This window comes from Chrysemys picta, chromosome 7 (assembly GCF_011386835.1).
Source record: "Chrysemys picta bellii isolate R12L10 chromosome 7, ASM1138683v2, whole genome shotgun sequence".
Classification (NCBI taxonomy): Eukaryota; Metazoa; Chordata; order Testudines; family Emydidae; genus Chrysemys; species Chrysemys picta.
The window spans coordinates 46,764,214-46,791,860 of NC_088797.1; the positions used below are offsets into that span (position 1 = coordinate 46,764,214).

General features: G+C 42.6%; 1 protein-coding gene across 14 annotated transcripts in view; it reads left to right on the plus strand.

The window, feature by feature from the left end:
- DOCK3 (dedicator of cytokinesis 3) overlaps positions 1 to 27,647 on the plus strand; it is a 642,920-nt gene that overhangs the window by 86,974 nt on the left and 528,299 nt on the right. For all 14 annotated transcript variants that reach the window (XM_065551338.1, XM_065551344.1, XM_065551339.1 and 11 more), the window contains exon 2: positions 17,533 to 17,616. In XM_065551338.1, the coding sequence (XP_065407410.1) occupies positions 17,533 to 17,616 (84 nt within the window). The remainder of the gene's footprint in view (positions 1 to 17,532; positions 17,617 to 27,647) is intronic.

Consider the following 27,647-nt stretch of genomic DNA (forward strand, 5'->3'; position numbering starts at 1 on the left):
AAACATGAGAATTCAAGAATAGTCCAGAAGGAAGACAGGCAGTCCTTAAGAAAGAAGTCTGAAATAAAAATTTATCAACCTGAAGATCCTGTATGTTCAGACATGTTCCTTTTATCATCTTTAACGCAGCTTCCTCCTGAGAAGGAATTCTTCTCATGTTGTTGTTTTATTCAGGCAAGCATTTCTTTGTTGCACTGTTTGCATTTTAGATGCATGCCTGTCTTACCCACAGGAAGAGGCACTTCATTAAAATATTCGCAAACTGGGTCGCTTTTATGGCCTTCTGCCATAAGTTTTCCTTTCTAGTAAGAGAATGGTATGGTAGATCTCAAAACAATGAAGGCTACCATGAGAAGGACCTCAAAACTTCTGGAATATGCTGCTCAAATAGTTTCACTTTTGTTTCCACTGCCTGTCCCTCCATTCTCACATTTATCTCCAGACTTTTTCTCCTTGTCCAGATCTGTTCCACCTCCAACAATCTTCTATTCATTGAACTTTTTGAAACTTTGCACTTTTAGAGAGAGGTAAGGGATTGACTCTGTGTACACAAATTTGCAGAGGCAGAATAGGGTTGAGGTCTGTTATTTCTCACCTCTATAATATTTATTTAAAACAGTTTTGGTGTTAACAAGCATGTTATCTCTGGAGACACAAATCCAGTTTGGGAACTGCAAAACTAAGTATCTCTGATGATATCTTCTAAACTGAGCACTGACTCCCATTGGGTAGATAGAAAGATTAACCTAAATAATCGATACAGAAGCCCCTGGAATCCCATAAAATTGGATCCCTAATCCATGAACTATTGGAACTTATTTACAAAACTTTTCTTAAACATTACATGAATATATTGTCTCATACTATAGAATTAGAATTTATAATCCCTATTTCATGATGAGATCTTTGAGCTATAATGGATCTTAATTAAAACTGTCTTTAGATAAAATATTTGAGGAAAAAACCTATCAAATCTGATTTAAGTAAAAAAATCCAATTTTTTTTAAATCATTGATTTTTATCTACCTGGTCTTCCAGTAACATCTACTTTAACTCTCTCCAGTATGATGTCTTATGGGTAGGTGATTCTTTTGATGGTATAGAGCCACCCAAGCAGCTTGTGTGTAATCCTGCTTCTGACTATGGGCTTAAGGGGGATTGGTAGGCAAAAGGAGGTGTGACCAGTGCTCCCTAGAATCTAGCTTTTAGAATGGCCCATTGAGACTGTGAGCATTTGTATACCCCAGGGATTGAATAGATCCTTGATTATACCTGGGACTGGGGGCAAATAAATGTAGTCATGCACCAAGCATAGCTTGGTCAGACCAGAGAATCTGGTCCATTATATCTGGTTTGCCTACAACAGCGTAATTTGAGCTAACATTTTTAATAAGATATATATATATTACATAGTTTGGATTTGACAGAAGTGGTGACTCAAATCTTTCCACTCCTGAAATTATTGGATACTCTTTTTTATGGTGTTTTCCTGTAATAATTATAATGGTTGTGGAGAAATTGAGCTCTTGATAGAATATATGCTTATTCCTGTTAATGTCTAGTAAAATAATGTTTAGCACAAATACAAAAAAAAATTTACAAAAAATAACTTGAAGGATACAAATGCATTTATATTCTGAAATAAACATTGGAAACTATATTCATTTACTTAAAAGGAGCTGAATTCAAAAGTGTGTTTCCCTGTAAGAATTGAATACACTACAAGCTCCCACAGTAGTGCAAAAAGTATCAGTAAGTGTTTTCCATGTCATACCCTTAGACTCCAGTTTGGTTGTTAAATGAAGGAGGAAGAAGGTATGGGTACACTTGAAAAAAGTTGATTTTAACGCTGCATGTATTATTATTGTCTGAGAAACTTTAAATAATTTTATAAATGGTTTTCAATTAACATTGTATAAAGAGTATTGTAGGTTTAAGAAATAGGAAAAGATTCACTTTTCTTTGCCTAGACTTGATAAAAAAAGCACACTGAAAAAGTCAGTAAAATGTCAATATATACTAGAGTTTCTCAGACTTTTGAAAACCGAGTTCCCACTTCAGGAAAATGAAACCAATTAGGGTCTCTTCAACCTCTGTTCAACCCCATGATGTGTTAAGAGTCTACTCATCTTAATTTATATATCTTCTACACTCCCCAAGATCCAGCTAATCCTTGGCTCATCCCACACTTTGGGAAATGCTGCTACAAAAGTTAACACTTATTTCTTAAAGGCAAAGCTTGCAAGATTGAAGAGAAATACCAGTGTGTAGCAGTGCGGGACTCACCCCTGTGGCAGCTCCTGCTGGTTTCTGTTGGGAATTAGCTCTGCCAGCCTTGGAGCGCCCTCTGAAGGCCGGGGATCCACCTGTCCTCTGGCCCCTGTGTCCCTCCCTGGACCCCAGTGCCCTTGTACCTGGGGTGCTGCCCCCTAGCTGTAACCCTTCAGTCTTAGGATCTGCCTGGGGAACCCCCACCCACTATTCCCACCTCACCTCAGTATAAAGCTACTGCCAGTCATCATCTAGCCCCACGTCCTGGGGCAGATTGCAGTAACAGCCTACTCATCACTGGCAAGGTTGGGTTTGGACCTGCTGCCTTGGCCTACCCCTGGGCTGCCCTTCTGCTAGGCCGCAGCCTGGGGCTTTCCCGGCTGGAGCTCCCCAGCTCCTCTGCCTTGCTCCACTCATGTACCCAGTCTCTAGCTTCCTGCAGCCAGGCCTCTCTCTCTCTGAATGCACAGAGAGATTTCTTTTGGCCTCTGGCTCAGCCTTTTATAGGGACCAGCTGGGCCTGAGTGGGGCATGCCCAGCTGTGGCTACTTTCCCAATCAGCCTAGCTTTTCCCTGTCACAGCCCTCTCCCTGGCTGTTTTAAGTCCTTCAGGGCAGGAGTGGGGTAACCACCCTGCTAAACAGTGAAAGACAGTTCATTACTAAAGTCATCTACTAGGATGCAATAGTTGAAAATAAGATGTGATCTGATTCACCTTAAGTATCTGGGTGTCATAAGAAAATATCTAACTTGTGAGTTCATAGTTTCACTTTTATTTCCATGGTTAATCTTCAAATGAAGCAGGTTTGTGTGCAGATGCTTAGGTCAAGGCTAATCCCTTGTCAATCAGCTGATTGTTTCCTTGAACTATATCTTCCTTTCCATCTCTTTTATTCCCAGTATGCTGAAGAAAAGTCAGCTAGGCTCAAGACAGGACTGTATTAGCAATCTTACAAGCCCTTTTAACAGAGGCTTCTAAAGTGTCTGTTTTTGTGAAAAACAATTCTGGAAATTACTTTTCCTTGTTCAAATTTTAACTACAGAGCCTAAACATACCAGAGCTAAAACCATAGCATTGAAATTTTAATGAGACGAAATCTAGGCAGATGACTACAACTGCAGTAATTTACCTACAGTTTAATTTAAAAAGTAATTTAGACTATTGTTTGTTTGGTGGAGAGAATAATAGATAAAAAGTAAAATTGGGGGACTGAGGAGGCAGCCGCACCTGAGTGGATGGATTTAAGCATGAACCTGATGTACTCATGGCAACCTAGACCCTAGAAATGATGGGCAGGTGCATTTTGTACCAGCTGGAGCCTGTGCATTGTCTTCATGTTCAACTTCAGATACAGTGATTTACGATAATAAATACTCCTGGGGGAGTTCTGCACCACAGCACAAGTGCAGAATTAATGCCCCCCATAGACTTTTACTCTCTCCCCACAGAATAATTGATTCACACGACCCTTCAGGGCAGTGGTCCCGAGTGGGTACATCTTGTTTGGGTGTTGGGAGCAGCCGGGGGAGATGTAAATCATTACCTCAGGCAGAAGGGCTGGGTGTGCATACAACACTGTCCCACTCGCACGCTATTGTGGTGCAGCTGGAGCCAGGGAGGGGCAGGACTGGAGATGCTCTTTTTGTGCACTGGGCTCCAACTCCTAGTTCTGATTGGGTTGAGGGGAGCGGGGATGACACAGGACTACTTCTTCCCCTGCACGGAGCAGCTAGGGCTGGGTCAGACCCACTCCTGAGAAGCTCTTTTGGCTGCAGGAAGTTCCACAACCCCCCCCCCCCCCCACTTCCTGCCCCCATAATTCCCCAGCTGTTGGAGGAGTGGTCACTGTACGGGGCGCTGCCCCCGTCTACCCAACCCCCATTCGGCTGGACATCCCGCACCCATACACGCCCGCTGAGCCCCACCCCCTGGACCCAGACCACCCTCCACTGAGCCCCCTGGATCCAGACCCTGCTGCCGAGCCCCATCCGCTCCACGCCAACTCCCCCTATTGAGCCCCACTCCATCTTCACTTGGACCGCACCCAGACTCCCATTCCCCCTGCGATGAGCCCCTGTGCATCCAGATCCCCGTCCCTGCACTTGGCCCACCACCGAGCTGCCCACACCCAGATTGCCCCACAAAGAACCCTCTCACGCCACCCCTGGATCCCCCTACACTAAGCCCTTCCACACCTGGATGGGGGGGTATGGATAGTGCTGCCCTTTAGGGTATGTCTGCACAGCAAAGAAGAATCCACAGCTGGCCTGTGCCAACCAACTCATGCTCCCGGGGCTTGGGCTGCGTGGTGGTTTCATTGCTGTGTAGACTTCTGGACTGGGGCTGGAGCCCGGGCTCTAGGACCCTGTAGGATGGGAAGGTCCCAGAGCTCTGGCTCTAGTCTGAGCCCAGAAGTCTGTACACCAATGGAACAGCCCCGCAGCCTGAGCCTCATGAACCTGAGTTGGCTGGTACAGGCAAGCTGTGGCTTTTTCTTTGCTACGTAGACATACCCTTAAGGTCTTTTGTACTTGATATACATGGAGATAGCAGTATTTCCATCTACTCTGTGGAGCCATATAGATGTGCTAAGATGCCTAGTAAGGAATCTATTTGTCAAAAAAACATTTCCTGAATCTTTTTTGTCTGTATTGTTACACACATGCTTGCTGATGAGTGTTTTGAAATAAATTACAAAAATAATTGAGAATGGCAGGATTATATTGTGTTATTTTGACAAATAAAATATGCAGAATTTTGCAGAATTTTAAAATGTGTGCAAAATTTTTAATTTTTTGGCACAGAATTTCCCCAGGTCCTCATCCAGGAGAAAGGAGCAAAGTTTATTAGCAAGCTGGAGATATGTCTCTTACATAAATGGGGAGAACGTGACCTTGAAAAACAAACTGTTAGGTTTCTTTTACTCATAGTGCATTCTGCGCCAAAAAATTAGAATTCTTTGCACAATATTTTAAAATTCTGCAAATTTTGTCAAAACAACACTACATAATCATGCCAGTTTCAATTATATTGATAATTTATTTCAAAATACCTGTCAGCAAGTATATCTGTAACAATACAGAGACACAAAAATTTCCCCAGGAGTAGAGAGTTAAAGAAACCCCCATGACAACCCAGTTTCTGTTTCTCTTCCCCCTTTCTCCCCCCCTCCCGAGTCCAGCCAGGGGGCCAGATACCCACAACTCCTCCCCAGAGCCCAGCCATAGGGCCCTCCCAGCTAATACACCCAAACCCCCTCATCCCCAGAGCCCAGCTGTGGCCCCTCCAGCCCAGACACCTGTTTCCCTACCCCCCCCAGAACCCAGGGATCCAGAGGGAGAAAGAGCCTGATGCTTGGTCCTGGAGTTTGCTGCATGCCACCCTCTTCTTCCCTCAAGGCATGCTGGGAACTGCAGCTGCCAGGAACCCTATATCTCACTCCCTCTCCCCCCAGCAGTGTCTTCTGTGTGTGAGCTGGGCTCTGCTGGGTCCAGCAGCCCCTAGGGCTGGCTAGCAGCACTACAACCCATTTCTGTGGGCCATAGGAAATTCTGCACACACAATCTTAATTTCTGCAAAATTCTGCATTGCACAGTGGCACAGAATTTCCTCAGGAGTATCCTTTACTACTTTTCCATTAGCATTTATTTCATTTGTAGAGACAATGAAACCCCAGGATAAGGCTAAAAACAATTATGACAAAGTTCCTCTTCTATCTTGGTGGGTCCTGCACTTATTGGCAGATATTCTTGCCTCAGAGATTCACCCTGTGGGTTGGGGAACAGTCCAGAGACCTTCCCCTCTGGAAGAACCCACAGTCCGGGTCAATTGGGAGGTTTGGGGGGGAATCCGGGCCCACCCTCTACTCCGGGTTCCAGCCCAGGGCCCAGTGGACTGCAGCTGTCTATAGTGCCTCCTGTAACAGCTGCATGACAGCTACAGCTCCCTGGGCTACTTCCCCATAGCCTCCTCCAAACACCTTCCTTATTCTCACCACCGGACCTTCCTCCTGGTGTTTGATAATGCTTGTCGTCGTCCTCCTCCTCCTCAGTCCTCCAGCAATACACGCTCTCAGCTCCTTGCACCTCTTGCTCCCAGCTCCTCACACTCCCACCACAAACTGAAGTGAGCTCCTTTTAAAACCCAGGTGTCCTGATTAGCCTGCCTTAATTGATTCTAGCAGCAGCTTCTTAATTGGCTCCAGGTGCTCTAATTAGCCTACCTGCCTTAACTGGTTCTAGCAGGTTCCTGATTACTCTAGTGCAGCCCCTGTTTTGGTCACTCAGGGAACAGAATATTTGCCCTCTACCAGACTCCTGTATCCCACTAGTCTGGGTCTGTCACACAATACTGACTTTAGAATATTTAGTTTTACAAGATGTAATTTAAAGAGATTTATTAACTGTACACATCTGACTTAAGCATATAAAATGTGCTGTCAACATTCGAAGAAGAAAATTCAATATATTAAATATGGGCTCTGTTCTGTCATCATGGAGTTAATTCTGATTCATAAAATATTGTCTTGTGTTAATTATGGTAAAGTGGAATATATCTGATTCATTTACTGTAAATCTGCTTTAGTCAAAATTTGCATGTGGGGACAGAATTGGGCCCATAGGTTCTATGTGCATTTTGGATGATCATCTCCATTAGAAAATATGCTTTTGTGCAAAAATTATAGCCTGTGCCCATACCACTTTATGAGCATATGCCATGTCGAGAAAAGTAAAACCTTATTCTCCCTTGTATAGGCATTTGCAGATTATGAAAATTTGATTCTGCTTGACCGTTCACTGACAAACAGTGGGGCAAGTGATTTGTACGCTGGGTGCTGCTGTATTGATAAAAAGAACAGGAGTACTTGTGGCACCTTAGAGACTAACAAATTTATTAGAGCATAAGCTTTCGTGGACTACAGCCCACTTCTTCGGATGCATATAGAGTGAAACATATATTGAGAAGATATATGTACACACATACAGAGAGCATGAACAGGTGGGAGTTGTTTTACCAAAAAAAAACCTGGGATAAATTTAATTCATTCTAGGCGCTTGTTAAACAACCTACATCAAGAAAATGGACAGAAGACTGTTTTTCCTCAACAAAGAAATTCCATCTTGCTCATTAACTACCTCTTGATGAGATCTGGGCGCACTATGTTTCTCCAGTCAACTCTGAACTTTGGGAGTCCGGTGGCACCTTCAAGACTAACAGATTTATTTGGGCATAAGCTTTCATGGGTAAAAAACCTCACTTCTTCAGATGCATGGAGTGAAAGTTACAGATGCAGGCATTATATACTGAGACATGAAGAGAAGGGAGTACCTCACAAGTGGAGAACCAGTGCTGACTGGGCCAATTCGATCAGGGTGGATGTAGTCCACTCCCAATAATAGATGAGGGGGTGTCAATTCCAGGAGAGGAAAAGCTGCTTTTGTAATGAGCCAGCCACTCCCAGTCCCTATTCAATCCCAAATTAATGGTGTTACATTTGCAAATGAATTTTAGTTCTGCTGTTTCTCTTTGAAGTCTGTTTCTGAAGTTTTTTTGTTCAAGAATATTGACTTTTAAATCTGTTATAGAATGTCCAGGGAGGTTGAAGTGTTCACCTACTGGCTTTTGTATGTTACCATTCCTGATGTCCGATTTGTGTCCATTTATTCTTTTGCGGAGGGACTGTCCGGTTTGGCCAATGTACATGGCAGAGGGGCATTGCTAGCACATGATGGCATATATAACATTAGTAGATGTGCAGGTGAATGAGCCCCTGATGGTGTGGCTGATGTGGTTGGGTCCTCTGATGGTGTTGCCAGAGTAAATATGGGGACAGAGTAGTCAACGAGGTTTGCTACAGAGATTGGTTCCTGGGTTGGTGTTTCTGTGGTGTGATGTGTAGTTGCTGGTGAGTATTTGCTTCAGGTTTGGGGGTTGTCTGTAAGCGAGGACTGGCCTGCCTCCCAAGGTCTGTGAGAGTGAGGGATCGTTTTCCAGGACAGGTTGTACATGACGGCCGGTGGTGTTCTGTTATTTTCGTTGTTGGGCCTGTCTTATAATAGGTGATTTTTGGGTACCCGTCTCACTCTGAACTCTGGGACACTAATAGTTAGTTAGTATGGCTTAAAGGATGGAGCACTGTCCTGGAAATCAGTAGATCTGGGTTTTATTCCCCTGTACCAGTGGCTGACCTTGGGTAAGTCACTTCTCATCTCTGTGCCAATGTTAACCCATCTGTAAAATGGGGATAATGGGTTTTATTCAGGATAGATTGATTTAAATCACGAAATGGAAAGCCTTTATTTATAATTGATTTTAATCAACTTTTTCAATTGTACTTCAGTTATTTTTTAAAGAAAGGTGCAGTCTCATTGTTTGATATACCCATTAAAAGATGTTGATTTATAACAAAATAGAGCCTTACACTAGGTTAGGTACATATTATTGCTATCTGGGAGAATACACTAATACATACATTTCTTTAGGCAATTATATAGCTTAATATTTTCAGATCTAAGACTTGTACAATTTTATTATGATAGAAAATGCTGAATGATATATTGCTTATTTACTAGATAATTAACTTTTTGCTCATGATTTTTGTCAAGCTGCATTAGGATGGTAATATGAATTTAATTAAACACACAACTGCTTATAAGTTTTATTTTTATTAAACAAAACCTTAAGGGGTGTTGGATACATATAACTTCTCTAATCAAAACATGTTTCACATTTACAACTAAATGATTTATTAAACAGAGGGATTAACTGGTTATTTTGGGTCAGCCTGGGAAAATTTTCTAAGTGAAAGTAATTGGAGCTTAAGTTCCTACTCACTTAAGTCTCTTGAAAATGAGACAGTCTCCTAATTTACTTAGGCTGATCTGTTGTGTCATATTTATAAAGCGTGACCTCAAAAGTTAGATGTTTATCCCCTAATTCTTTCATTATATGGAAAAGCAGCCTTTCACTTAGTTTTTGATGGAGACTCATAGATTCAGCATACTTTTTTATTGAACTGTTTTAAGAAATAAGTAGTTTAGGCCTTGCATATTTTGTATTTAAATTCAGATTTCATTTTAAACAGGTTTATTTTTTAAAAGAAAACATTATAATTTAAATAACAAAACACAAAAAATCCAAGTTAAATAAAAAAAAAAAAAGCAGGTTTTTTTTATCCATCCTGGTTCTGTTCCTGACCGGTGGGTGACCTTGGGTAAGTCACTTCTCATCTCTGTGCCATAGTTAACCCATCTGTAAAATGTGGATAATGACACTGACTTCCTTTTATGAAGTACTTTGAGATCTATTGATGAAAAGCTCTATTTAAAAGCTAGGTAATGTAGTTATTGTTATGAATATATTTCTTTGCAGTTTTATGATCTTCCCCACTTTCATTATTTTGTCACCCATTATGACAATAATGTGATGGTAATTTTTATTTGTAAATGATTCTTAGCTGCATTGATCTTAGCAGTGGGAAAAGGCCATTTCTAAGTCACCTTTCTGCTTTTTTTTAAATCCTGGAACTGCTAGGGGCTAGAGGGCCCCAATGTAATTTAGAACAGACTAAGGGATGCTCTGAGTTTTGCCAGCTGGAGTATTCCCATTGGGACTTCTTTGCCAGCTCAGGATCAGAGTGCTGTGGACTCCAGCCCCACCCTGGCATTCTCTCTCCCTTCCCTCAATATTCTCCCTATGTGGGAATTGTGCGTAGTAGGTAGTATAGAGCTGACTATGTCAACTTTGTTGCCTGAAGATTAAAAAAATATAAATAAATAAATAAATAAATTTCTCTGTGTCATGGTAATTCTGGTTGCCCCTTTAGGGGAGATTGAACAGTGGCTAACGATTAGAGTCAATATTGTTAATATAAACCTCTAGTTTATTTATTAAACTGTATCTAGAATTGTTAGTCTCTTAATTGAGGTTGTTTTACTGTATTGTAGTATGATCATTTTTCTGGCATTTTCAATGAAATATTCAATGAAAAATTCAGTTAAAAAATTCAAACCTTTGGCATGGATTTAATAGAAATTACTGAGGTTGTTAGCTGCTATTGTGCAAATCCATAAAGTCAGATTCCTTTCAGTAATTTCAGACACTTTGAGTTCCTTGGATGGAAAGTACTATGTAAGTACTAAATTATTCCTCAGGTTCCCAGAAGGGCGTTTAAGGCATTGTTACACCCTTCTGTATCAACTGTGCATCAGAAACCTATTCCTCAAAAGATACTTCTTGCTTCTCACCATTTGGCCATATTAATCTAGTGTTGGTCTCTTCCTGGGCCTGATAGTGAACAAGTTAAAATTCTGCAGGATAAAGAGGAAAAATTAGTAAACTGGATTTTAGATTACTTCAGATTAAAAATGCAGACACTGTAGGATCCCTTATCTTGGGTAAGGGGGAATCCTGAAGTAGCAGCAGCAGAAAGTGTTTAGTAGTAGTACCAAAAATCTCTTGTTATTGCTTTTTTTTATCTGTTTCTTGAGAGGGAAATAACTATCAGTGAAAAACTTATGTTGAAGTATAAGGTGAAATTAATTTGAAAGAATTCCTGTTTTTTTTAATCTCTAAATCATGTTCTTTCATTAAAATGTTAAGATAAATTTCAGGTATGATTTTATCTACTGCAGAATTGTCAGAGAGAATTAAACTGGTATACATTCACAGTGATTTGGGAGGGGAAAAAGTCCACTATCCATATGAGTAATTTTTTAAAAAATTAAATGATAGCTTAACGTTCCTGGACACTGAAGTCCTCTGTTTGCAGAATAGATAGTGTTGACTGAAACTGTATTTTATGACCTAAACTAATTTCTCTGAATATTTTATCATCTTGCAGCACTGAGCAGTTAGGCTCTGGTCCTGAATAGGGCTTTGGAATGCTAATATAACACAAATAAATACATATTCCTATTTAAGTGCAGCAGGTGTTTTGTGCTTGAGTTCTAGCCCCAAGAATTTTACAGTTAAGAAAACCCCCCCACAATTCAGATATAAAATGCAGATGCATTTATCATAGTGGGGTTTTGTTAAAATGATGTGTATGACATGACCTTTGGAGTTAACTCCTGTAGACTTTATGGAAGACATAAGGGATAAAGCCCTCACCTCCGTTTGGGCACTCTTATGCTAGGTAAAAGAGCTGGAACAGTATGAAGGGGCCTCTCCAGGTCCCTGAGTAACCCAGGATCGGTAGGGTGTAACAGTGTCTTGAAGCCAGTTTAGCCCCTCTGGCTGCAATTTTTTGTTGCACCACTAAGAGATGCAGCTCAGAATCTCATCCATGCTTTTTAGTGGTGGTTTGAAAGAAGAAAGAACAGCCATTGTGCACATCAGAGGCAGGAGCGAGTTCCAGATGTATGAAGCAACATGGAGGAAAGCATGAAAGTGAGAGTAGGAGTATGGATACAAAGAAAATGATGAAGAATGAGTTAGCTGAAGCTAAAAGAATGAGATGTCATGGAGTGGGTAGGGAGGGAGTATGGGAAAAAAAAGAATACAGATAAAGGTTGGGCTGGAGATCACTGTATCCACTTGAACTTATTGGGCCAATTTAATGGATGCAAATTCACTGACTTCAATGATATTGCACCAGTTTAGACTAGGATTAATTTGACTTGCATTTTCAAAGGCATATTGATGTATGCAGTGAATGCAAGTTAAATTTTCACCTTTTTTGTTTTGACAAAAGATGTTAGAAAACTAATTCTTAGTCAAATATATATACTAAATAATGTTAGCGAAATGAATATTATATATATATATATAGTTTAAGAAAATATAAAGGAGTTTTTGCTTTTTGTATGTGTTTCTGCTGATCCAGCATTTGCAAATTTAGCTGAAACAGCATCAGGGTTGTGTAAAACATTACTCCTGGGAAATTCTGTGCCAAAATATTAAAAATTCTGCACTCAATATTTTAAAATTCTGCATATTTTGTTTGTCAAAATAACACAATATAATCACACCAGTTTCAATTATTTTGGTAATTTATTTCAAAATGCCTGTCAGCAATTGTGCGTGTTAACAATACAGACAACCAAAAAGATTCAGGAAATGTTTTTTGACAAATAAATTCCTTACTAGGCATATTAATACAGAACTCTCAGTAATAATTCATTTAAACTACAGTACAGAACTGTATTTCCTGAACCCCTCAGAAGCAGTGCAAAGGCTTGGAGGAATCAGGTTTAATGGAGGAGCTGAGGGAGGAGGAAGTAATTGTTGGGAAGGAGCCTGGGTATGAACTTGAAGAGTTGTTGGGTGTGAGTGGGAAAAGTATGGAACAGATTTTAGGGGGGGACGGGGAGAGATTGTTAGGGAGTGTCCCCCATGCAGACCCTGGCGGACCCCTAGCTTCTCCCATTCAGTCAGGCACATCTGCTCCTGTCCCCATGTGTCCTTGCACCCCCTGTCCACATGTGTCCCTCTATCCCCACTCAGACACCCACTCCCCCATCCCCATGTGTCCGTGCATCCCCTCCCCATCCCCATGTGTCTCTGTGCACCCACTCAGCTACTCCACTGTCCCCATGTGGCCCTATACCCTCTCCCCCTTGTGCCCCTGTGCATCCACTCCCATTCAGCCCTTGACCCAGTCTGTCCTTCCGCACTAGCCCTTATGAGTAAGGCTGCGTGTCTGTCATGGAGGTCACGGAACTCATGGATTCTGTGACTTTCTGTGACCTCCGTGACTTCTGCAGTGGCTGGTGCTGGCTCAGGGCAGCAGCAGCAGCAGTTTGGATGTGTGGGAGGGGGCTCAGGGCTGGGGCAGGGAGTTGGGATGCAGGGCAGCACTTACCTGGGCGGGGGGCTTCCCGGCTCCCACCCGCATGTCCCTGCAGCTCCTAGGTAGAGGGGCTAGGGGGCTCTGTGCTGACCGCGCCCACAGGTGCCGCCCCTGCAGCTCCCATTGGCTGCAGTTCCCGGCCAATGGGAGCTGCAGAGCCAGCACTTGTGGCGGGAGCAGCGTGTGGCGCTCCCCTGGCTGCTCCTCCCCTAGGAGCTGCAGGGACACACCGGTCAGAGCTGAGTAGGGAGCTTGCCAGCCCCGCCAACCCTCCCTCCCCCAGCACCAGCATGGGTCCCAGGTCACATGCTGCCACTGCGCCCCCCCGCCCCCCAGTGCCAGCAGGGGTCCTGGGCTGGGCACTGCCACCTGTCTCCCTCCCCCCCCCAGCACCAGCAGGGGTCCTGCGCCACCACCACCACCCCAACACCTGTGGCGCCCCAGCCCAGGTTTTAGTTAGGGGTATATTCTAAAAGTCATGGACAGGTCATGGACTGTGAATTTTTGTTTACTGCCAGTGACCTGTCCATGACTTTTACTAAAAATACCTGTGACTAAAATGTAGCCTTACTTATGAGCCCCTGTCTGACCCCCCAGCAGCCCCACGATGTCTGTCTCCCCAAACCACCTGTCTCCTGACCTGGCCCGACAGGCGCTTTGAAGAAGGCAGGCTCTTTCTCTTCCCTGTCATAGGTGGGGCTGGCCAGGAGTGGCTACTGTGATCTAGCACCACAGCGCTCCTCTGGCGGGCAAAAGACGGAACTGCAGCAACTTTTCAGCAGATGCTATTTTCTGCACACACACAAAAAAATTAAAACTATACGCAGAGCATGAAATATGCACGTGTTCGTGGCACAGAATTCCCCCAGGAGTAAAACCATGAAACTAGCTTGTGTGTCTTATCTGTAAAATACTTGGCCTATGCAAATAGCAGGGTGAAACAGGGTATCAAGAGGGAATTGTTAGCTACAGGTTACCCACCACCCCAAACAAGACAAGCTAACAAGTAAAAAACCAAAGCTACAAAAACAGATCACTAAGGTTAAAAACAACTGAATGGAAGCAGTGGGCTGACAGAAGTAGACAGATGAAAGTAAGTTTTATCAGGATAAGCAAAAATATATTAGTCTAGGTCAGGGGTCGGCAACGTTTGGCACACGGCTCGCCAGGGTAAGCATCCCGGCGGGCCGGGCCAGTTTATTTACCTGCTGACACGGCAGGTTCGGCCGATCGCGGCCCCCACTGGCCACGGTTCGCCGTCCCGGCCCAATGGGGGCGGCGGGAAGCTGCGGCCAGCACATCCCTCGCCTGCGCCGCTTCCCGCTGCCCCCATTGGCCCGGGACAGCGAACCACGGCCAGTGGGGGCCGCGATCGGCCGAACCTGCCACGTCAGCTGGTAAATAAACTGGCCCGGCCCGCCAGGGTGCTTACTCTGGCGAGCTGCGTGCCAAACGTTGCCGACCCCGGTCTAGGTTATGTGCAGGGTAGCTGTCACCATGTCTATTCAGGTTTAGTTATTGTGATTTGTGCATGAGAATGCTTTAACTAGGGATTTAGAATACCTAGGCACACAGATGAGGTCACTTGGTAAGCTGAATCTGCACAGTTTCAAAATGGGATGAAAGATAGATAATTAACAATGAGAGTGGAGAAGACGAAGGGGTGAACATAGCAGAGATTTGAAAGCGTCATTCTGTTTCCAAGCGAGGTAACATGATCAATTATTTTTCTTGCCATATCTGTTTTTGCAAGTATATGTAATTCATAGGTGATAACAGCTTTGTCTTAAAATGTACATAATAAAGGCTAAAAGAAACTGTTTAAGCCTAAATTGAGGTAGATCTAGTTTTTCATACAAAGTGTGTGGGGGGAAAAAAAAGGCAAAAGTCACACAAATATTTCAGCTTTTCAGAGAGACAGTTTTGTAAAATATTGGAGGAAAAGGAGAGAAGTTACCTAGAAGGTAAAGCAGAGGTTCTCCAACTGGGAGCAGGGAGGTGTGGAATGTATTCTGGAGGAGAGAGAGTGAGAAGCTTTAGGGTGAAAAAAGTACTATGCACATTCAGAGCTGGGAGGCTAGAGAGCGGGGGCTGCTGGCCGGGCACCCAACTCTGAAGACAGTGCTGCTGCCAGCAGCAGAGGAGAAGAAAAGGTACCCCCTTTACTTCTCTGCTGTTGCTGGCAGCGGCACTGCCTTTAGAGCTCGGCTCCTGGCCAGCTGCCGCTGCTCTCTGCTCTGCCTGCAGAGATGGGTGGCTGGAGAGCAGCAGTTGCTGTCCGGCTACCCGGTGGGGGGTGTAAACTACTACAGACATGAAGAAGGGGGCGCGATCAAAGAAGTTTGAGAACCACTGCTGTAGTGTATTGATCAGAGCGTATAACTTCTGAATGTTGTAACTGGTCTCAATAACTTTATTCTACTTTGGTGCTTAGTATTTTGGTTCTTATCCTCAATAACAGGACCTATTTATAATTATATATAATAATTCCCCTGCGATTGAAACCGAATCCAATGGATTGAGAATATCTGTATGTGATTTAAAGGATTTTTGCACTATTGCCCCAGCCAGGCTTTAAGTCACCCTGAGACTCCTCCAGTCCTGGAGCTGTCTGGATGCTTGTCCTGTCTGACATAAATTAGAAGAGTGAAGTCTGCTCTAGCCTACAGTGGCTGCCACTAGACCCAAGGAGCTGTTAAAATGGCTGGGGTTTGGTGGAGAAGTCCAGCCATGACCCTTTTTCCTTGACTGTGCACACTGCATAGAGATCTTCAGGAAGCCGGAAGAGAAACATTCTATTATATGTAGGTTCTTATACTTCCATCGTTACTGTAGAATCTGTGTAGTTTCCATTAGTGCATTAAGCAATGTGACTAAACTGGTCATGTGGTTTGTTCCCCTGTCATCCTCTCCACAGGGGGAAAATTGTGTGTGCAGTGAAATTTTTGTTTTGCTAGGGTTTAGGTTTTAGTTTTTAAAAATATACTGTGTTACATGTTAGAGAAGGTTGAAGTGTGATTTGCACTTGGAGCAGAAAATGGTGATGTTTGATGGTCCATAGTTCTTGTGGGAGTATGTTCCACAGTATCAGACCAGCTCCTGAGAAAGCTGTGCCTTGTGCATGGATGGGCTTTATAAACAGGACTCTCTACAGTGGCTCCTTGTTATATGAAAATGCCTGTGTGAAGTAAAGAAGTGAGAAGCACCTCAACTGAATGGAGAATTAGGCCCATAGTCTTGAGTTTAATTTTAAAGGAAAAGATATTTCCTCTTAAATTTAAAAAAAAATTACTTATAGGCAAATGTCTGGAGTTTTAGCCTGAGTATATTATTCCCCACTGGAGGTCACTATTTCAACTCATGGTTTCCCATTATAAACCTCGTGTGTGTGTGTGTGTGTGTGTGTGTGTAAAATGTATGTACAAGATGTGTGTATTGTCAGTGTATATATAAACCATCTTAATGTTAGTTCTCCAGGAGAAAGTGGGTTTTCTGTTTTCTCCATTTTTAATTACACTTTTAATGACACTTATAGATACAAAGGTTTTTAAAAGAATGATCATAATTATATGTAATCCTAGTCACTGTTGACATGACCTATTAATGTAAAAAAAAAATACAACCTGCCCCCCACCCAAACAACAACAACAACAACCAGTAGCCGTGCCACTATGGCATTTTAACAAGTATCATGGATAAGGAAGACTTTGTTATGCATTTCCAACAAATAATTCCTTTCTTGTTAGATTTAGGTTCTGACTGGTGATTTATTTTATTTATATTTTCCTACATTCATTTTTAAGACAAGACATTTCATAAAGTGATTTTTCTTAATTCAGTTCTACAGTAATTAACCAATAAAAAAACTGGAAGAAAAGACACAACACTTAAGGCTGTCATCTCTAAATTATTAAAGCTCTATAACCTATTCAGTATTTGTAAACAAAAAACACATTCTCTAATAGCCTTAATCATAAATATCTAAAAATAACTGCTTTCCTATATTAAATTAGCGCCAGACCGTGCTTGAAGATGAATAGAAATGTTGGAGAAAAGTAATCTCTGCAATCTGCCTCCCTTTTTATGTACATTAATGCTCAAGAATAATATTCCTGATCCAAATAAAATCAGTGCTATTTCTTCCACTTTATAAGTTCATAGGTGAAGTGAATCTTGGTATACAGCATGAGTTCATCTGGGATCAATTATTAAAAATGATTGAGGTCTTCCTCAACCTAGATTATTTCCCCCAAAAGTATGGATCATTTTTAAACATAATGGAGTTCAAGGTTGTGGTAAGAGGGAGAAAATGTACAAGAGGAAGTAATTGGCAAAATGGGAAAGATTTTTTTTTTAGCAGATATGTAACAGCTCTTTGTGTATAAATAAATTAAGCTAATATGTGAGTCTCCTTTGTTTTAAGAATAAAACAAGACAATATGTAACCTTTATCTTTTATTTTTTCTAGTGATATGCAGCTTCCGAGGATCTATACCACAAGGCTTAGTCTTGGAACTAGGAGAAACTGTCCAGATCTTGGAAAAATGTGAAGGTTAGTATGATGGGTTGGAGTGGGGTGTGTTTCCCAAAGATAAATTTTATTTGCAGTAGAAATATATAAAAAAAATTTCAGTTGTGGATTTTAATAAATCATTTTGGGACCATGATGTATCAGATCAAAATACTCTGATAAAACCTCATTTGACCCACTTACCATAGAAAAGACTAGAGCATTACGGGCAGTAATCCAGTCTGATAGGAGGTCAGCGTGTTTAAGTAAACCATCTGTCCAGAAAATGTTCGAACCCTGACTTGAGAGTTTTATGGTGGTTGTGTCTAGTGGTGAATTTTCATCATGTTGACTTTTGAACAAATATCTAGATTTCCAATCATATTTTGTAGTTTTTATCCCCTTCCTATTAAGCTGAGCTTACCAATATTATTTATTTTCCATAAGTATTTGAAAATATGCTTAATGAAATATATTAGTGATTTGGTTGGGACCAAGACTGAAAAAGAATAATTTGTTGAAATTATTGATTTATGTAGGAGAGTGTTTTACAATTAACCTTCTTTCCCATCTTTTTACCCTTAAAAGTAAATGCCATTTCCAGTACATTACAGCAATAGCAGCTGTTCTCTCTCTTTGAATGTATACATATAGGGTCCAATCCTGCTGCCTTACTCATGGGAATAAACCAGTTGAAGTCAGTGCGGCTAATCACATGTGTAAAGGATTTGTCCACTATTGTACAGAAAAAGCAAGCAACTGTAAATTATTTTTTTGTAATACCTTTGAGGCATACTTTTGACAACACAAAACATGAGAGCATGTTTCACTAAAACCCCTGAGATGGAATTATAGATCCTTAATCCAAAAATGTCTTCAAAAAAATTAATCCAGGTCCCAGATCCATAGTTATGTATCTGAGTTGCAGATCCATGGGCCATGCAGTCTTTTGTCTCTAACATGAACATGAACAGGAATCTTGTAATTCGTGAATGTTGCATCACACCAAAGAACAATTAGGATTTTTTTTAAATTTGGATTGCAGTGCATTAAAATTTACTCAGTTAGTAGTTTAGCATAGTTTATCAATATACCATTTTAGCCATAGACCACTGTGCATACTACAGTAAATCCAAATTTTAAATTGATAACTCTGAAAAACAAATAGAGTTTTAAAAACGCAAATTAAAAACACAAGATTTACCCTTCCCCCAAATCAATTATACCTTTAAAATTATAACTCCTCTATATGTTTATCCTACTGGTCATTATGTGTAAAACAGATATCCAAACAGGGGAAAAAACTGACCTGTTCAGTATAATGGCCATCATTCATCTATTTATACAGTTCTGGTTTGTGGCCAGAGAAAATTACTTTAGTTTTCTTATAGTTTATGGTCAGGTTCTCCTACTTGCAAAAAGAGCTAAAGTCCTTTAACATATACTTTAAGCCTAGGGGGGTTTGGGACCACAGAACCATGTTGTCTGCATAAAGAAGGACCCACACAAATCGGTTCAGAATTTTGGGAGGGAAATGTTGCACTACTTCTAAAGCTGTCACAATCTCATTAATGTAAAAATTAAGAAGAAAATGGACCAATAAGCAGCCCTGTTGGATGTCTCTTATGATGGATAAGTAAATTAGTTTATCTCGCCACCCAATCCTAATCTTGCCCACTGTTTGTCTATGGAGGGCTTTCAAGATAAAGAAGCCTAGCCTTCGCAAGTTTCTCCCAGAGATGATCTCTGTCAGTAGACTCAAAAGCTGATTTCATGTTGACAAAGGCTGCATAAAATTTTTCCTGGGAACTGGCTTTGAAGGCTAATAAAATACTCTTGTTAGATGGCTGAGATAAATCTGAATTATCTGATGTGACAAAAAGTGGCTAGTCCAAAACTACATGGCTCTTGAGCTAGAAGGCAAAATAATGTACATATTTATCATTTTGTGAATGATTACAGTGCACATCTTTGTAGACCAGATTCTTGAATACTGAAAGTGCTATATAAGGTTATTAGGCCATTAACACTATGGACTTAAAGGAAAAAATTGCTTATTGGAATTTCTCTGCTCAAAAGTAGATCATTTTTCCTGAGATGGCATATATTAATGATGCTACTTATCTTAAGAATCTTTGTTCTGTGCAACTAAACTTGCAAAAAAATCCGAACACCCTTCCCAGACCTGAAGAAGAGCTCGGTGTAGCTCAAAAGCTTGTCTCTTTCACTAACAGAAATTGGTCCAATAAAAGATATTATCTGACCCACCTTGTCTCTCTACTAGCCTGGGACCTGAATGGCTACAAAAATGCTTCAAACAAGCAGTGGCTTGTAACTAAAAGCTAATTCTCCAATTCCATGGTATATATCTACCTCTCTTCAAAGGCCAGGTGAAACAAATGGGCCCTTTTGCAACATGTCCTGAAAGTTGACTTGTCTAATATATTTTGTACCACAAATGGTGAGAATTCTAGAGTTATAATCAGATGGCCCCTATTTGTTATGTCAAGAAGGATCTAGTATCAGTACATCTGCTGGTCACAATTGTAAGTGTATTGCAGGAAGAGACATAGGCACAGAGTTTCTAATCTGCTGGGGGGTGCTCCTCCCTGGCCCCGCCCCCACTCCATCCCTTCCCTAATGCCGGACCCCCGTCCCGTCTCTTCTCCGCCCAGTTCTTCCCCCTCCCCCGAGCGCACTGCGCCCTTGCTCCTCCCCCCCACCAGCGCCTCCAGACGCTGCAAAACAGCTGATCCGCGGCAGGCAGTAGGCGCTAGGAGGGAAGGGGAGGCGCAGATTTGTGGGGCCTGCCGGCAGGCAGGACACACTGGGGAAAGGGGGAGGTGTTCATGGGGGGCGGCCAGTGGGTGCTAAGCACCCACCATAGTTCTTCTTATAGACTTTTATATTCCCAAATCTAGTACAAATCCTCATTGCTTAGGATTTGCCAGTTTATTTCTATTTTATTTCTGGAACTTTTCTTTATTTGCCTTCGTTCCTGGAAAATAGACTTTATACTCAGTTAACCTAATTTGATGGCTTGTATCCTGGATTAACAAGGACAGTACCTATCAATTGCTTGATCCACACTTAACATAACGACACAGATTATGTGTGTGTGTGTTGTAGATCTGTAAAATTGTAGAATCCGATTTTGGATTCATCCAGAAATTTTCTATACCACTGAATGTGTTTGTGTCCTTTAAACATTGATAGCTATCAATTATTGGAAAGATTGTCACTGGCAGCTTTTAGCTGTTATTGAAAACATTCCCCAATAAGCATTGCACCATCAATACATACAGTAACTCCTCACGTAAAGTTGTCCTGGTTAACGTTGTTTCGTTGTTATGTTGCTGATCAATTAGAGAAGATACTCATTTAAAGTTTCGCAGTGCTCCCTTATAACGTTGTTTGGCAGCCACCTGCTTTGTCCACCAGTTGCAGAAAGAGCAGCCTGTTGCAGCTGGCTGGTGGGAGCTTGGAACCATGGTGGACTGGCAGCCCCCCTATCAGCTCCCCAATCCCCTAAATTCCCTATGCGGCAGCCGCCCAGCAGGCTATCAATTGCCGGCAGTTCGGTTGTCCCTCCCCCCACTGCCATGTGCTGCTCCTGCCCTCTGCCTTGGAGCTGCTTCCAGGAGCCTCCTTCTTTCTGGGGGTGGGGGGAGGGAAGAAGGGTGCTAATGTCAGGGTGTCCCCCTTTCCCCCCTTGCTTCTGCCCCCCGCTTACCCCATCTCCGTAGAGCCGGGTGGGGGCACGACAGGGCTCAGGACAGAGGAAGCATGCTAGCTGCAGCTATGGTCTCTACTTGCTGATCTACTTAAAAAGGCAATGTACTTAGAGTGGGGTCAGCATACTTAAAGGGGCAATACACATCTCTCTCTCTCTCTCTCTCTTTCTCTCTCTCACACACACAGGGTGTGTGTCTCTGTCTGCCATGCTGTCTCCCCTCCCTCCATTTGTGCTGCCTTGTAGAGTGTGAGGCTACATTAACAACAATGTGTTAACCCTTGAGGGCTCAGCCGAGTGCTAGTTCAGCATTCAGCACGAAGGCATTCCCTGGGAAATATTCCACCCTCTGACTCCACCACCTCAACCAAGCTTCACAATCATCATTGCTATGTATGTATATATATATATATATATATATATATATATATATAGCCTTTTGTCTGGTGAAAAAAATTTCCCTGGAACCCAATCCCCCCCCATTTACATTAATTCTTATGGGGAAATTGGATTTGCTTAACATTGTTTCGCTTAAAGTCACATTTTTCAGGAACATAACTACAAGGTTAAGCGAGGAGTTACTGTATATAAGTACTTCAAACTCTATTTCAAATAATTATTAGATTTCAAAGTGGGATTCTCTTCAAAATACCTTTCTTCTCTGGTGGAGTTTTGCAGGCACTTATGTAAACACTTATTCTTTCTGGATCTTCCAAAAGAAATTATTTGAGATTAACCAAAGATTTTAACCAGTGACGATTTCAATCATTAGAATGAGCAGTCATGAAAAATCAACTGTTTGTTTTATGGGAGAAAACCAGCCAAGAGCATTTTGTTGAATTTTCTGGATTTTCCCCCATTTACTTTTTTCCTTCTATTTCTGAAGAATGCAATTTTATGTAAATTTACACATATTTATACAAATGTGTAAAGCGGAACCTGTAGTTTTTTGCTAGGAAATGTTGACAGGTATGCAATTGCATATTACTACCATAAGTATGTTAAAATGTGCAATGCGCATAATAAGGACTTTTAATCAAAATATACTAAAGTTTGTATATAACAATTTTAGAAAGAGGCAAAAACTTACAAAAGTAATTGCAGGAAATTTAAAGGGAAATTAGTAATCACAGTTGAAACTACTATTCCAGTCTCAAAGGAAATCTGATTTGATTTAATTAATAAAGAAATGGAACCACAAAAAAAATCAAAAAATGAGAGAAACTATGAAACTTTTCCATTACTTAGCCAACATGAATGATCCCACATAAAAAAAGTCATTTGGTGAGCCCAGAACAAGAAGATGCTCAAACATGACTGATGGAACATATTTAATCTTCTTTGCTGTCTTCTATTCTGCTATTTAAAATGAAAAGTCCAACTTCTTTCCCAAATCTTTGCTTGTGAAGGAGATTGCCACAATTTCCTCCAAACAAAATGTGACAGTCACAGGAGAATTAATTTTTTCTTCAGTATTTAAAAGCATGGCACACCTATCGACCAATAGCAAAGACTTCCCAAGTCTTCCCTTCAGGTATATATTATGTTCATGGTAATGCTTTATAATGATATAGAAATTTTAAACAAAAACAAAAACAAAAACAAAAAAAGAGAAAAAGCAAAGAAAACAATATTTAGCGTGAGATCCTCATCCCTGCTCTGGCTCCTTTACTTGGAGTAAATTAGACTTAAGCCCTAATTCTATTCAGGGAAGGATTCCCCCCAGTGCAGGAAATGAGGAAGACAACCATAAAGTTGTCAAGTAGTGTCCCTGTGGGTGCTCCACTGTAGGTGTGCTTGCATCCCTGTGCTGCTAATTGGAGAACTTCAGTAAGTGTCCCTTGTCTCTCCTCGTGCTGCTCCACAAGGCTAGTCAGTGCCCGGACTAACCCCTCTCAATTTCTTCTCAACTTCCCCTGGCTAGAGATGGAGCTATTCGCAGTCCGTTAGGATCTTTACTTTCTATTTGCATTTCTATAGTTAGTTAGTCTCTAAATTAGTATAGTTGTAGTTTTTTCTTAACCCTGTTTTTTCTCTTAAAAGAAAAGAGAAAAAGAGCTCCACTTCCCTTGCTTTTTCTTCGTCGTTGGGGACTCTTTATCCTACTGGGTACATCCAGTTCACCAGGCTTCAAGAAGTGTTGTACTTGCAAGGAGGCAATCCCGGTTGAAGACAAGCATTCCCAGTGCATTCGCTGCTTTGCGGAAGGCCACATCCAGCAGAAGTGTGGTCTCTGCCAGCAGCTCAGGCCAAGTTCATGTAAGGTCAGAGAGCTCCAACAAAAAATTATCTGCATGGAGGCGGCTCTCAGACCCTCTCAGGACCTGCAGTATGAGTCACTTGGCAGACAGTGAGTCTTCTCCATAGTCCTCTACATCTAAAGGCTATGAGTCGAAGAAGCAAGCTGCTGACCCTTTTCACAAATCATTGAAGAAGAAGGCGGGAAGCCCCCATAGTGAGCCCCAAGATGGCCATAAGTGATCCCCATCGCGCTCAGTATCTTCGGCACTGTTAGCACAGAGACCTTCCCAGTCAGGTACCCATGGCTTATAGAAACCAACAGCAGCAGGTACTTATTGACATGCCCACCGAGTCATTGGCACCGAGGGACAGGAGTAAGGACTCCACTAAAAAGGGTCTCCCATTATGTGAGTCTGTTTTGGTACTGTCCTCAGTGCCTCAGACAGCACCAGAGCAACCAGAACAGGCAAGATCCCTGGCACCACCATTAACATCGAGCCAGTCGGTACCAGTGGAATTCCACCACTCTAGAAACCTCCGCATATTGGATGTACTAGAGTCTCTGCTTCTTGGTATCGGGTCCTCCACACCAAGCCTCCATCTAGCACGGAAATCATCCCCACTGCCATGCCACACTCCCCCGCTCTCTAGCAAGGGTTTAGATAGTGAGCCAGAGGAGGTGGCGTCACACTACTCCTCCCAGGCTCCATATGGTGCCCAACATCAACAGGCCCCTAGAGTATGCCCTCAGATGGCCTCACCACCACCATCCTGGCATGAGCACCACTGCCAGGCTCTATGCTACCACAACCCCAGTGGCTATATTGGGACCCTTGGGTGGCATATCGCCAGCATGCCTCTCGAGCTTCAAGCCTCACCTGAGAACTCTTAAGGCACTTAAGGCACCCCCTTGGCTGCAGCATCTGGAGCTTTAGAGCCTCAGAAGACATCATTGATGAACATGAGGGCAGTGCTGAGGAAGAAGTGACCCCTGGGGACCATATCCTCCTCCTCGCCGGACGAAGCCGTCATGCCTTCCCCACCACTTCTGGCTGATGTGATAAAGACAGTTACAGACACTCTCCAGATACAACTGGAAGTAGTCGAAGACACCCACCATTGTCTCCTTGATATTCTCCATTCATCCTCTTCCTCAAAGATCATCCTTCCTATTTACATCTTGGACCTGGGAAGAACCATCTGGCAAACCCCAACATTGGTAGTGCCTACCTGCAAGCGGGTGGGCAAAAATACTATGTCCCAGCTAAGGAACCTGAATTCCTCTCCTCCCACCCTCCACCCAATTCCATCATGGTGGACATTAACTCCTGCGGCCGTCAATACCAGATGAGATCCACTCCCTATGATAGGGACTGGAAGCATCTGGACCTTTTCAGAGGAAAAGTATACTTCTTGGCCACGCTTCAGTTCTGTGTAGCCAACTACCAAGCCCTCATGGCGAAATATGATTATATAAATTATTCAAAACTGAATGATTTTATTGAATGGCTGCTGGACCAATTTAAGGCCATTATCCAGGAGGACCAGTTAGAGGCAAAGACAACACTGCAGTCTGCCCTCGTGCAGCTGACACAGCTAGTTCCATCTCCACGGTAGTGGTGGTGTGATGAACATCGTGGCTCCATCTATTGGGCTTCCCGAAGGAGGTATAGTCGACTGTTAAAGACTCTCCTTTTTGAGGGCACGAAGCTCTTCTCAGAAAATATTGATACTTCCCTTCACACTCAAGCACTCTCGGGCCACTCTCCGTTCTCTGGGCATTTTTGCCAGGACAAAACGGGGATTCAGTCCCCAATCCCAGCATAGATCACACACATCCCAATATCTGACTCAATGCCACTACAAGCTGCAGAGAAAGAAAAGTAAATTTTCTAAGCATAAACCATCTGGTCAGGAATTTTCCTCATCCCAGCCGTCTACTTCCAAACACCAATTTTGAAAGGCTGGTTGAGGTGTTGATAGACCACTTTCCCCCAACCGCTACGGCCGAAAATGCTGTACACCCATTTGGCCACTGATTGGCAGCGTTCTGCAGTGTCTGGGAGTGCATAACATCAGACCAGTGGGTCCTAGATATCGTTCACATTGGGTACTCCATCCATTTTACCTCCCTACTCCGGACACTTCTCATGAGGTTTTACTATAACAAGAAAGAGATCACCCCTTCCAGTTAGGAGCCATAGAACCGGTACCTCAACATCTATAAAGCAAAGGGTTCTACTCTCAGTATTTCTTAATACCCAAGAGGAAGGGAGGCTGGAGACCCATGTTACACTTCAGAGCTCTCAACAAGTTTGTCAAAGGACAAAAATTCAAGATGGTCACTCTAGCAACAATCATTCCATCGTTGGAACAGGGAGGCTGGTTTTTGGCCCTTGACCTTGACGGCTACTTTCATATCTCAATAGGCTGTGATTTCTTAGATTCACTCTAGGACAAGAGGACTACCAATACACAATGCTCCCCTTCAGACTATCATTGGCCCTGAAAGTATTTTCCAAGGTTCTCTCAATAGTAGCTGTGCAATTATGCTCCCAAAGAATCCTGATTTACCCTTATCTGGACGATTGTCTCTTGAGAGCCCCATCTTTCCTGGAGGCTCAGCAAGTTACCAAGGCTACAGTATGCCTTTTTACAGAATTGGGCCTACAGATCAATGCCCAGAATTCAACCCTTGTTTCAGTACAGCGCCAGGAATTCATAGGTGCAGACCTCGACTCGCTACAGGCCAGAGCTCTTCTACCTCAACAAAGATTTCTCTCCCTGGTTACACTCATAGAGCCCATAAATATCAGCCAGACATTGCCTCCAACTCTTGGGGCATATGGCAGTGAGCACAGTGGTAATACTACATGCCCGGCTTCATGTGTGATGCCTTCAGATGTGGTACAGCTCAGTTTACAGACCAAACAAGGACAGGTTAGAGAAACCCCTGCACTACCCTCTAGGATCAAAAACTCCTTAGATTGGTGGAAAGACCCGGCCAATGTTTGCTGAGGGATTCCCTTCTCACAACTTCACCCATTGTTGCTTCTCATCACTGATTCATCACTCAGAGTGGAGTGCACATCTAAACGACCTCATCACACAAGGCAAGTGGTCACCCACAGAGATGTCCCTTCACATCAATCTCCTTAAGCTCAGAGTAGTTAGGAATGCCTGCACCCACTTCCTGCCATTGATTAAAGGATCACACACTAGAATTCTAACAGACCACATAGTCTGCCTGTACTACATAAATCAACAAGAGGGAGCCAGGGCACCCTCCCTTTGTACAGAAGCAATGAGGCTATGGAACTGGTGTATCTCCCATGACATCACGATGTCAGGATCCTACCTCCCGGGCACACAAAACTCCATAGCATAAGCCTCAGTCACAAATTTCCACACGACCACAAGTGGGAGCTAGACCCAGTCCCAGCTAGACCTATGATCAATTCAGGCAGTGTGGGGGCACTGACCAGAGATTTGTTCACTACAGTACTTAACTGAACAAGAAATGTCCATGCTACAGCTCCAGAGGGGGCATCGGAGAACACTCCTTGGGCAATGGTTTCCACCTCCTCCTGGGAGGGGGACCTCCTTTGTGCCTTTCTTCCTTTACCCCTGCTATCGAAGGTTCTGCTGAAAATAAAAAGAGAGAGCACATGTTTTTCTAATTGCTCCTTCTTGTCCATCACAGATCTGGTACCCTTACCTGTTGCATCTCCCTCCCAGTCACTCTGGACCTCCTCTCTCAGGACAGAGGATGTACACTACATCCCAACTTGGGGGTTCTCTGTCTCAGTGCATGGCTCCTTCTTGGTTCAAACACCTAGAAAGCTCCAGTTTGAAAGAGGTGGAAGGGGAGGTATTACACAGTAGAAAGTCCTTGACACAAACATACCTATCTGCAAAAATGGTCCAGGTTTCAGATTTGGTGTACTTCCCATCAAATCTCCCTGAAATCCTCTACTCTTCCACATACCTTAGACCAGGGGTCGGCAACCTTTCAGAAGTGGTGTGCTGAGTCTTCATTTATTCACTCTAATTTAAGGTTTCGTGTGCCAGTAATACATTTTAATGTTTTTAGAAGGTC